This window comes from Sprattus sprattus (genome assembly GCF_963457725.1).
Source record: "Sprattus sprattus genome assembly, chromosome: 7".
Taxonomy (NCBI): Eukaryota; Metazoa; Chordata; class Actinopteri; order Clupeiformes; family Clupeidae; genus Sprattus; species Sprattus sprattus.
This window is the reverse complement of record NC_137926.1, coordinates 19,974,417-19,986,344: the sequence shown is the minus strand read 5'-3', so window position 1 is coordinate 19,986,344 and position 11,928 is coordinate 19,974,417. Positions and strand designations below refer to the sequence as shown.

Sequence of the window (11,928 nt, the reverse complement as noted above, 5' to 3'; positions counted from 1 at the left end):
TTTTAAGATTCCACTGAATACTTTCATGTCATAGATAAATGTAGAAGAAAACCAAGAGACTGTGCTTCTGCCCATATGAAAGTATTGTTGTGGGCACAACGGAGCAAGATCAATGAAAGAAGCTGTAACAACCCACTCACCCAGAACGCATCCTTGAATTGTAATGGTGTCATCTTAACCCAAAACCTCAGAAGTATTTCCCCTTTTGAAAACTGTCTTTGCTGACACAAGCTTCAGGAAAAATCCCACAGCCTTGCCAGTGACACGATCAAGTTCAAACCAACAAAAATTAGAGCAGTTGGAAAAAAAATGACACTGTTGTACGGTACGCGCAGGAACTGCTCTGCTTAAGTGAGCCTGTTTGGCTTAAATGAGGAAGAGCCTTCGTATGATGTCACCAACCACAGACAGTCTGTCTCATAGATAACAGTGCTCTCCTTTGGTTGTCATTTGAATATTGGTTGGTGGAGACTGGGAAAATGGCATTGATTTAAAAACAGTGGTTACCAGTTGTCAGTGTTAAACGAATATGGTGGATATACAAGTTAGTAAAACTCATAGTTTTGTGTGGTGCTGGTTTGGAGCTTTCAAAGAATCATTAGCAAAGCTTTTTGCTCATTACATGTGATAAACGTGATAGCTGCAGCTCTGTCAAGGCAGGTCACATTTGAATATCTTTGGACATATTGCTGCAGCATAATTGAACTGAAATGCGGGGGTTAAATATAGATCAAACTCATCATTGAAAAAGGCCAGGCGTCCTGAGTGACACACTGTAACTCCCTAACTTAACAAATTTAATGAATTAATCAGTTTATGTTTTTTTATATATATATGTATATATTTTGTTTTATTTTGGGGGATTAAGATAGGACAGTCAAGAGAGAGTGGATTCGGGAAATGACTTCAGGTCGATTCTTTATGTTTATCATTATTATTGCAGGATTGTGTTCAAGAGACTAAATTAACTTAGCCAGAGAAAGCGAAAATGCTCAAAGGTAGATCAGGCTGAGCAATAGGACCACTGGACAAGAATTAAACGCTTAAACGAATTACTTGCCGTGGTCAGCTCATACATCCATATTAGGAAACCACATCCTTGTGACTTAAAGTTGTGAAACTACCGGTAACAAACAATCTTGGTGATTTGGTGACACAAGTCATCTTCAATGGGTTGTCATTAAAGATGTGGAACTTGGTGTACTATGAGCTGAGAAAAAAACACGTTCACTGCACCATTGTTTTAGTAAGAAATGTATTTGCAAAACAAAACCCCGAAATGTTACAATTCATCATGAGACACATGAAGCTGTCTTCCATAATCAGTCACTTCACTGTTCATGAAAGTTTCTTGGCCTTTCAAAATCTCTGAATCCGACAGCCTTTTATCCCCATCCACATCCATCTCCTTAATCAAATGAATGGCCTGTGAGGAAAACATAGAGGCAACAGATGTGAACAACAATGAAGAAGATCCTTACTTATTCATAAATCAAATAAGAAATACCTATTCACATGCCACAAGATCCGGACACACTCCAAAAAACCTGGAGTAGTTTTATATAGTAAAGTGAATTCTCTTTGACAGAAGCAGACGACGACTCATGCCTACACACCTCTTCCCGGGCAGAGCCGTAGCTGTTGGGGGCCACCCAGCGCAGTTGCTCGTCCCTGTTCAGCTTGCCATCTCGGTTCTGATCGTACAGGTCCTTAAAACGCACAGTCTCTTCAATCTCCCACTGCGATGGATCATCTCCTGTTGGAAATAGCATTGTTACTTTCAATGCAGCATTTACAGTGCAAACAAGAAAGGCAAGAATACCCCAAAAGAGAAGAGGACAGGTTTACTCGGCTAAGTTTCTTGATACCCAACTTGCCCAATTCTAGTGTGTACAAAATACATATTTATTTATACCTAGGAAACGTTCCATTACACCCTCATGAAACTCCTTTTCATTTCAGATCACAGATAGTATTCGCCAACGGATGTCAACTTTATGTAGCTCTGACCAAATATGTGTTGTTAAACCACAGAGAAACTACTAATTTAAGGAGGAGGAAACACTGTTCTGTCCCTACAGACCACCACTAACTCTAAATGACGAGCTTGGTTACATTACAACTTCCCAGGTAAGATAAGCAGCATAAGCAGCAACTACTCAGTTTTTCAGTTGTATCACAGTGTACACCTGGCACAGCATATCCATCAAAAGTATTATCAAAAACATTACTCTAATGTGACTGAATTGGAGGCCTACTGAGGCCTATCAGGACAAATTTCAGTGACACTGTTTATAAAGCAAACACAGCTGAGCTCAATAAACTTCTGACTCTATGACGTGTCTGTTTTGGATATTAAATTACAGTACTCTAACATTACCATTTTGCCGAAGATCTCCAATGAACTCTTTTAAGTCGATGAAACCATCCTTATCTGTGTCGTATTCAACCAGAACATCCTCAATGGCAAAATCCTGCAGCGTGTAGCACACAGAAAAAAAATAAGTGGCTTGTATGTAACATTAATTAAAGTGAATAAAATACATTAAAGCAAATCATGAAATGGACATCACCATAAAAGAAAAGACACAGCAATATTGTGTCAACAGTTTTTACAGTAAATCTGTGACTTACAGCCATGTGGTCCACTTCTGAAGGGTGTGTAAAGGCCAGAAACTCAGTCAAGTTAAGGCCAGGCTTGCCATCCATATCAGCAAAGTCAAAGCGCCTCTTTTCCTTTAAGTGTAACTGAAGAAAAAAAGGATACAGTTAAAGCCATCGGTTATTCATCACAGCTGAAACAAAAACATGACGACGACTAAATTACATACATATCTGAGGGATTCTTCCTCTGGGTCTTCGAGAACTATGTTTTCATCCACTTCAACTATGCGGTCATGCATAACCATGTTATACTCATCCCAGGAAACAATGCCATCTTGGTCAGTGTCGAATTCTGGAAAGCGCTCTCTTGCATCATCCAGTGCATATTTCCTGTACACCTTCTGAATCCACACAGTGATTTCCTCTGTGAAAGGAACAGAAGATATCCATCCTTTAAATCTCTTTGGGAAGAGCTAAAATACAGGCTACTGCTTCAGTACACAGGGGTCTAGGGAATGTCTGGCCTGGCGTTGACAGACTCCCCATGTCATTACTCTCTGTTCCTGACATACTCCACAGGGATATATCTTGTTTAGGGGGAATGTGACTGTGCTGCATATTAATGAAATAAAGTGGAATAATTAAAAACAGATCATAGATTTAATCAACGACTGCAAACACACCAATTACTGAATTTACCAGCACTTAAATACTTGTCTGAATCTGTATCAATCTTCCTAATGATTTCCGCAAGTCTTCTCTTTTGCTCCGAAGGACTCAACTTTTGTATCTCTTCTTTGTCCTGAAAATTGAAATGGGCAAATATTAATGAGCTCACATAGATACGCTTGAGCAGCATTACCAGAGTTCCTGAGTGTCTGAAAACAGATGATATTACCTCAGTGCCCAGGAAAGCATTCACATCATGCTCAGGATTATGGTGCCCATCAACATAGTGATCTTCATGGAATACTTTGTGGGCATTTTCTCCAAAGACAAATTGTAATGCACACAAGGCAAGTGTGAATACAAATGTTTTCATCTTGCTTATAATGGCACTTGAAAATCTGTGGGTCTTAAATGTATGTTAGGTGAGAAGACATAGCAATGCTAAGCATAATGCAATGCAATCATTTTCAGTGGTTCTTAATCCTTTAATGCACTTATTCTCAAACTTGCTGCTGCTGCCACTAGCCACGTGTTCTGCATGTTTTTTTTTTTTTTTTTTTAATCTCATCCTGATCTGCGCCTGAGGTCATAACGACACCCTTGATTAGCCGACGCTTGATTTAGCTTATCATTGACATTTTTATTATACAGATTTCAATCAAGCCTCTGCTGTTATGATACCCAGGCCATCTCTGCTCATTTTCCCCACAATGCTGCCGTCTAGTGGTATTGTCTAGTAGTCAACATCATAATTATCGGACGGGAACGAACTGTTTTGTTGTTTTCTTTTGTCAAACGTTGTTTATTCATAGTCCACCACAAACCTTGCCCAACTTTGACATCAAAATCATTGTCGTTCACTTCTAATTGCATTGCTACATCGTCCAGCAACTCCCCACATATGCAACAACTAACTTCATGCATAGACCTGAAACACCAGTCTACACTAAACATGACAAACAGTCGTGCGCATATATTACCCCTCTACAGCAGACAGCTACCTACAAAATGTTACGAAAAATATAATATCTTGCTCTCAGAGAAAATAAGCAGAAGAAATATCTGTTCGTACCGTCCTGCAACTTCAGTGTGGGAAGAGTGTTTTTGTCCCGCCCTCCTTCCACCCTGACTAAATTGGTTGCCATGGGATAAACCGTGAGCTTGTTGCAGGGACACCCCTTGACCCCAGTCTTGATGAACATGATTGGTGTACATCATTTTGTTTCCGCTTTGGTGAAAGGCGATTGGGTAACTCAAGTGTCTATAATTGCTATTTACATATACTTCCTGTTCGCGGCTATGATGATTTAGCTGTCAATGCTAGTATGCTATTCTCTGTCTTCTGAATAGTGACTGAGTTTGTATAGTTCTGAAACAAATCAAACCTAAAAATCCACGAAACCGAACGCCAATGTCAAAGGATAGCCGTCACGATGGACGGCGGCGAGGTGCTGGTCAGCACCGACTTGGACCAAGAGTGGGCCAAGGTGGGGATGGGAGGGAAAGATCTGGGAGCAACAGCTCAGGATCTTCACATGGAGGAGGCAAAAGCAGGAACACCCACGTAAGCATTGCCCTCAAGGTGAATATTATTGTTTGTACACTGGACACACTCGCTGTCTAATAAATCTATTGCCATTTCAAACGTGCAAATATTACTGTGTGTTGATGGTAAACTGGCTAGTAGGCGGGCCTAGCTGCATTACCATTCCAACAGTAGTTAGCTAACTCCCTGTTCGTTTACGGTAACCGTTACAGATATCAATTGCTCTAACTTTTTCGAAACCTAGTCTTACTGGCATGGTATTTGCCTTTATAGGTTTAATAGCCAAATAATAATTTAAATTGATACAGGATACAAATACATGAATACCACGTCAGTGCTTTTGAAGTTAAAGAAAGATCCCACATAGCTTATTTTTGTCTCACTTTCAGAGGTAAATGAGACCTCAAATAGAAGCAGAAGGTTGAAAACGTAAAATCTTTTAATGACAATCACTTCAGAGATTTGTGAATTTATGGTGTTGTATGTAATGGTGCTCTGCACAGCTGTCATCCCACATATTATTCTGAGGTCGAATGGTTGTTCTGAAGAATGTAATTAGAAAAGAAATTGAATGGTTCTGATTTATAGGCAGATATCTTGGAATACCTAAACCTAACTAGTTATCAGGAAGCATTGTCTGGATTGTCACAATTCATTTCAGTTGTTCAACTATATTGGCGTTTCAGCCTACCACGTTCTCCATATAGCCTACTTAGCTTAACTTCAGTGAAATTGAACTATTCCTTATGGAGCCTATTTAAATTGTTCCTGTAGTTTCCATGTTGCATCCATTGTGGTGCCTAATTGTTGATGATGAACAAACCCCTGATGGGAATTTACATCTAAAAGCAGTGCATATGTGCAATCCCTCTCTGGCGGTCTGAAAGCTGTCACTGGTCATTTCTGCAACTACTGGGTGGGCGTCTGGGAATGTCAATAGTCAGAACAGGGCCACTTTGTCTCCTTGGCCTGTTGTCTCCTTAGGCATGAATTACTTTTTGTTTTATTGGAAATGTTTTGTAAAGTGTGAGAATACCACGAATGGGATTATTATTTTGCATTGCCCCTAGTTTCTTCATTTGTTACATGTTTTACCTTTTTGCTTTGCCTCGGCTCAGCTGTAGTCCTCAGACCTAAAGGTTTGACTGTCCTTTGCAATGTGGCTAAGCGTGCAGACTGAGGTTTATAATATTGCAATAATGAGAAAACAAAGTACACATGAATTACAACATATACATCGGACACTAATACATCGGAAAACCTCTCTCATTGCGTCAGTAGATGCATGAACGCATGGTCAGTGGTCTAGGCTACCACACGACTGTTCTATGACTATGACATCATTCACGTCACGCGGGTCCGCCCCTCTTTCTCTGAATTACTACAGTACCCATAGTGCCTCACTGACTACCCATAGTGCATACGGCAAACGATAACCGTAGTGTCTACGGCAAACGGTAAAATAAAAATATCTCGCGAACTATGAATTCAGAATTCTTCAAAATCAAGGATGCACAGGTTCATGACATGCGTAAGCTACATGCGAAATCTCATAACTAACGTAACTACCGTCAGGGAGATACGCCTGTCACAGACAGACAGACACACAGAGATTTCTTGATTTATAGATAGATTGAACAAAAACGACATCGGCCACTAGTTCAAGCATAAAAAGAATATTGAGACAAATATTTGGTCTGAGGATGTGATGAAAGCCTTTAGATGGAAAAATGATCTTAAACACGAGGTGGTTATTACAGTTTACCAAAATGTCAGTTTAGTGTAAATGTTAGGTAAATGTAAAGAATGTAATAGCACTGCACAGAAGCTGACGCATTATATAGGCCTATTATTCTTGTGAAGATTACAGCAGTGAGCAGATCATACCTTTTCTCTGTATTTAACAAAATAACTACAACCATATTTTGAAATCAGCCCTATTTACTTCACACTGTCCCACATTTTGACACAAAATAAGAGTTGTAATCCAGCATGTCCTTGATGTTCCATCACAAGTGATCCATGGGCATCATGCGTTTTTTCATTTGGTTTTTGGACATTAAAGGACTTGTCATATACACGGTGCTGGGGTATTAAGGATGTGCAAAAGTCTCCTCAGAATGGTTGTTTTTGCCCTGAGCATTGGTGTATATTACATTTATGTATAAAGCACCAATATCAATTGAATGTTTCTCAATGGCCCAGAGCCTGAACCCCCTAGAGAAAGCACTGAGGCGACGGTCGATGAAGGAAAACTCCCTTACATGCAAACAGGAGATATCTCTACAATAACACACAGATACACCACATTTCTTCTGACAAACGAGCCAGCAACTTAAGGTTTACTTGAAGTCAAGGTTTCGGCCTGATTTTGTGAAACCTGCATACCATACCATAACCTATAGTGACAGTTATTTTTGCCTTCTAGTCAGCAGTCATGTGAATAATTAAAGGAATTATCAAGATGTTATTGAACCTAGGAGTCTTGCTACTGAGCTCATTGGTTGTATTTGCAATAAAGTAGCTTTTTGTGTTGTCTCTCTGTTTGCTGTGCTATTTCAGCGAAATGTTTGATGTTTAACCCAGTTTTACTGTCATCACCACCTGTGTTGACAAGTCAAAGTTTAATGTTGCATGAATGGCTTGTTGAGAGTAGTCACCTCCATCAAGGAGGTTATGTTTTTGGTGGGGTTTGTCACTTTTTGTCAGCAGGATTATGCAAAAACTATGGCCCCAATTTTCATTAAACTTGGTGGAGGGTGTAGCATGGGCCAAGGAAGAACCCATTGAATTTGGAAGCGGATCCCAAATTATATTATCCTTTAGTTAATGTTGCTAGGGCTGCGCTCTCAGAGTGCTCTTCTAGTTGAATGTGTTTCACCGGTAAATAACTTGCCCTTTAAAAACCTTACGAGGTGAACTGATGCTGAATAATTGTAAGCAAATCATCAGCGTTGTATTTCTGTATTTTTGACCTTTTATCTTTGACCTGTGCCGTAGCTTCATGAAGCCGTTGTCTTGATTGTCATTTGCCGTTGGGCTGACTAGCCAGACACACTCAGTGCTCTGGAGGAGCTGTGGTGCATTGGGGTGCATTAGCTGCAGACAGTATTTCGGGCGCAGACATACCCCTCCCCCTCGTCTCCTCACCCGTGTCCCTTCACCCCCCCTTCCTCTGAGCTCCGCGTGGGTTTGTTTTCATCCCCCAGCCTCTGTGACTCATGCACTGCCAACTCCAATCGGATTGTGCAATCGTGAGCCGGCAAACCGGAACGCTTCCTCCCAGAGTCCCCCAGGCTGTAGCAGAGAGGAGAGGAGAGGAGAGGAGAGGAGAGGAGAGGAGAGGAGCAGCAGGCTCAGGGGGCAGGCCTGTCGAGTGCACATGACTACACTGGGAGAGGGAGGGAAAGAGAGAGAGAGAGAGAGCGAGAGAGAGAGAGAGATAGAGGGGGAAAGCAGAAGGCAGCGCTCTGTCAGGAGTGAGGGAGAGCGAGACGAAGGCAGATAGAGTGTGGTACCGGCTCATCGGAGAGACAGATGAATTGGTGGGGGAACGCGTGCAGGCAGACAGGGAGAGTTGCAGCAGTGGTGTCTGCAGGCGCCCAGTTCGTAGCTGAGTCGTGATTACAGGCGGGAGCAGGCAGGGTGAAAGGGCTCCCTCCGCTGCAGTTCAGCAGCTAGCCAGGCGGGCACATTCCCCCTCCCTGCACTCTGATTGGCAGAGGAGTTGACACAGCTGGGACGAGTCACCACACACACACACACACACACACTCACTCACTCAAGGCAGGCAGGCAGGCAGCCACACGAGGCGACTACCCAGTTGGAGGGGGGCTATATTCGTCCGCTGCTGTCAGACGATGGTGTCGCCCAGCAGGAGCAGCAATGCTGGCCAGGGGGAACAGGTTGACTGAAGTATGAAAAAAGTATGTCAGGGCTGGATAAGGACGAGGAACCTTACAGATTCTACTTCTACTCTGTACGTACCTTCTAATCTTCATGCCTCTCTCTTTCTCTTACCCCCCCCCCCTCTCTCTGTTCTCTCTCTCTCCCTCTCTTCTTCTCCCCTCTCTTTCTGTGTTTTTGCAGTGTAAATCTTTGCTCAGTCCTCCTTGTGAGCATGAAATTCTAGACCTGACTGAGCTGTCTGTAAAAAGGGGATGCTTGCAGTGAGGCTGACCCAGGCAATGGGCCCCTAGCTGAAGGAAGACCGTCTGCAGTTGGAGAACTGTTTGATTTGTGTCATTGTTTTAAGCCACTGTCGTTTCTGTTTTCTATTTTTTTTTATGCAAAGGTCTAAATCCCACTGAGGAGCTTCCGGAGCGACCTGACCTCTGGCCATGGTAGCCAGGTGGCAGGAGCGTTTGGCTGCTTAAGTGGATGACAACGGCAGGGTGCTTACTTGCTTGCTTTCTTTCTTTGCTCGCTCTCCCCCTTTCCCTCTCTCCTGTAATCCTGTGTCAGTTCAACTTCTCCTCTACAGCAGTCTCTCTCTCTCTCTCTCTCTCTCTCTCTCTCTCTCTCTCTCTCTCTCTCTCTTTTAGGGAGAGTCATCTGGCATCTGATGCTTGCCAAAGTACAGGAGAGATGGGGCTGTAAATATTTACTGTCAGAGAGGGCCATTGGCAAGCAATGGTGGCTCCCTTCTGCCTTGTTTAAAAGAGCTCCTGAAGTGGAGCTAATCTCCTCAGCTCTCGTTGTCTGTTCGCTCGTTTAAAGGGTCCTAAAGCCTATAGTCGCCAATCTTGTCTGCCACTCAGTAAAGGAGAGAGAGAGAGAGAGAGGGTGAGAGTGTCTTATCGAAAGATGCTTGTCTTGCTTGGGAGAAAGTAGGTCAGTGGTGTGTATCTGGCCTTGGGACATAAAATGGTGGATGGCCAGGACCGTGCTCTGCTTATGCATGTGTGAAGCTTAATGAGCCCTGTGCAGTATTCTCTGCTGGGAGCATGCAACGCACAGACTGCTCATTTGAGATGGAACACACTCCAGCCAAAATGCTTCTGCACTCAAGCCATCATTTACATAATGCCATGGTGTTTGTGTGTGCGTCTGTGTAAGGTTAAGAGTCATATTGTAATGTTGTTTGTAACAGAGCTCGGCTTTCTCTTCAGCTCTGCTGCAGCCACTCTTTGATGAGTGTTTGTGGGTGTTTTATTACTATGACTGAGGGAGGTGGAAGTTGTGTGCTACTTTGAGGTTTGCTGTCATCCTCTCTGGCACTGTGGCAGTCACGCTAGAGCAGGACCTGAGGGCCGCGTGATCCTCATGCTGTGTTTTGGAGATGAATCGCCACCGATGACTCACTCCTTCTCTGACCCCAGCTGGCATCTTCATTAAAACAGATTTGTGTTACAGTTGATGTTTGTTAAAGGTACAGTCCTCAGTGCTGGTGGAAGGTTGTTGATATTTGAGCTCTACAGCCAATCAAATACATCCCTCCCCTCCATGCACCTAAAGCAACGGCGGAGCGCGAGCGCCACTTGTTGATTGGCTCGGTCCGACCCACTCTGTTTCCCATTTACAGTGCCAGGACTATGCCTGAACACTGTACGGACAACTAGAGGAGTTCAACGAAAAGCTTTAATGAAAAATAATCAGAGACTGCATCTTTTAAATATTTAAAAACATTATTTTTTTTTCACAATGCAAGGAATGGGCGGCAGAGCCTCTCTGTGCCATGGCTGGGTTGTGTGATCCCTACCCTGCCAGCGTGTAACGTTAGCCGCGTACTCAAAGAGACTCCACAAAGGGCTTTTTTGAGAGCGAGGAGACAGAGGCTATTCTTTAATTGGCCTCTCAGAGTGGCTCTGTGTGAAGGGGGGAACGGCTCTTTGCATTCATGACTGGATTCCTGAATCATGCTGCGTGATGACATTAAGAGAAAGGGAAAGAGAGGGTGAGAGGAAGAGAAACAGAGGGGGGGAAAGAGGGAAAGAGAGGGGTGATGGAGAACTGGCATCGGAGAACAAAAAGCAATCGAGAGAGCAATAAAACCATAACAGCCAGCAAAAGATTTGGCATCCAATCAACTCACATGACCTCTTCATTGTGACATTCAGTGCCAGGCAGAAAAAGAAGCGTAATCCAGATTGCCTTTCTGTTATATCACAAAGCCCTACAGTGCAACTCTTATGGCTACGGTGATGCGCGTTTTGCCTGTCAAAGCACTAAAATGCCCTAAGACAGAGCACAGATGATTTATGTGTCCTAGAGATGGTACAATTAAGGGTGAGGCAGCGTTCAGTTTTATTGCACTCCTGTTTCAGTGACTCCGCGTCCTCCATAAGCGGAAGTTGCTCTCCCAGAATTTAGCGTGGTCTTCTGAACTCTCCTCTACCCGTGCCTTGAGCTGACGCTGTTTTTTTTTTGAATGTGGTAAATGCTTGAGGCAGAAGTTTCTTTTGAGACTGCGTGTTCTGTACAGCAGCGTGTTTCATCTCTCTCTCTCTCTCTCTCTCTCTCTCTCTCTCTCTCTCTCTCTCTCTCTCTCTCTCTCCGTCTTCTTTATTGCTTTTTCTCAGGCCTCATTCCAGCGTTCCAACAGCCATGACAAGGTGAGGAAGATTGTGGCGGAGGAAGGCCGTGCAGCCCGCAACCTCATCGCCTGGAGTGTGCCTCTCGAGAACAAGGAGGAGGAAGGTGTGGTAACTTGATGAACACACACAAACACAGACACACACACACACACAAACACACACACGTATGCATACAAAGTAACATACACACACACACAAACACGTATGTTAGCAAAGTAACATACACACAAACACACTGGTTTCTTCGTGTGTGAAGATCACACTGAAGAAATATATTATTGTGATGAGCTGTAGCAGATATTTTGATGGCTGAACATGCCAGTTCCTGAGAGGCCTGTCCACAACTTGGGGTTGAGGGAGGCATGGGTTGTTGGTTGTGACTTCATTCTCTGCATCCTTTTCAGCACAGCAGATTAATGCCTGATTTTGGCCATCCTTTAGGCTAGATATATGTATTCACACTCTATGAACACAAGTACTCATTCATCTGCAAACATACTATACACATGCACTCAGCCAAATGCACAATCCATTGCATTCACACGCAGGCATGCACACATACACAAACACACC

The 11,928-nt window shown here is 43.2% G+C and overlaps 2 protein-coding genes across 3 annotated transcripts in view; one reads left to right on the top strand and one right to left on the bottom strand.

Annotated features, from left to right (window-relative positions):
• Positions 1-1,280: 1,280 nt before the first annotated feature.
• Positions 1,281-4,358, bottom strand: rcn2 (reticulocalbin 2). Of its 2 annotated transcripts, none has more exons than XM_080842547.1 (8): positions 4,346-4,358; positions 3,503-3,671; positions 3,304-3,406; positions 2,832-3,028; positions 2,635-2,748; positions 2,381-2,474; positions 1,617-1,756; positions 1,281-1,426 (listed from the first exon to the last, which is right to left on the bottom strand). In XM_080842547.1, the coding sequence occupies exons 2-8, from the start codon at positions 3,644-3,646 to the stop codon at positions 1,283-1,285; spliced, it is 936 nt and encodes a 311-aa protein (XP_080698673.1). In that variant the 5' UTR covers positions 3,647-3,671; positions 4,346-4,358; the 3' UTR covers positions 1,281-1,282. The 2 variants fall into 2 exon arrangements, with proteins under 2 accessions (XP_080698673.1, XP_080698674.1); XM_080842548.1 differs by having other exon boundaries at positions 3,503-3,679; positions 4,346-4,350.
• Positions 4,359-4,684: 326 nt separating this feature from the next.
• The window catches only part of scaper (S-phase cyclin A-associated protein in the ER), a gene marked incomplete at its 5' end in the record, with an annotated part of 104,681 nt that continues 97,437 nt past the window's right edge, over positions 4,685-11,928 (top strand). Inside the window, 2 exons of the mRNA XM_080841850.1 lie at positions 4,685-4,837; positions 11,341-11,458. Of these exons, the coding sequence (XP_080697976.1) occupies positions 4,685-4,837; positions 11,341-11,458 (271 nt within the window). The remainder of the gene's footprint in view (positions 4,838-11,340; positions 11,459-11,928) is intronic.

Coding starts and splice junctions, on each gene's coding strand:
- rcn2 (XM_080842547.1), bottom strand. CDS start 3,646: ATGAAAACATTTGTATTCACACTTGCCTTGTGTGCATTACAATTTGTC. Junction 2,749..2,831: donor AGGAAGAATCCCTCAGATAT/GTATGTAATTTA, acceptor TTTTTTCTTCAG/TTACACTTAAAGGAAAAGAG. Junction 1,427..1,616: donor ACGGCTCTGCCCGGGAAGAG/GTGTGTAGGCAT, acceptor TTTTCCTCACAG/GCCATTCATTTGATTAAGGA.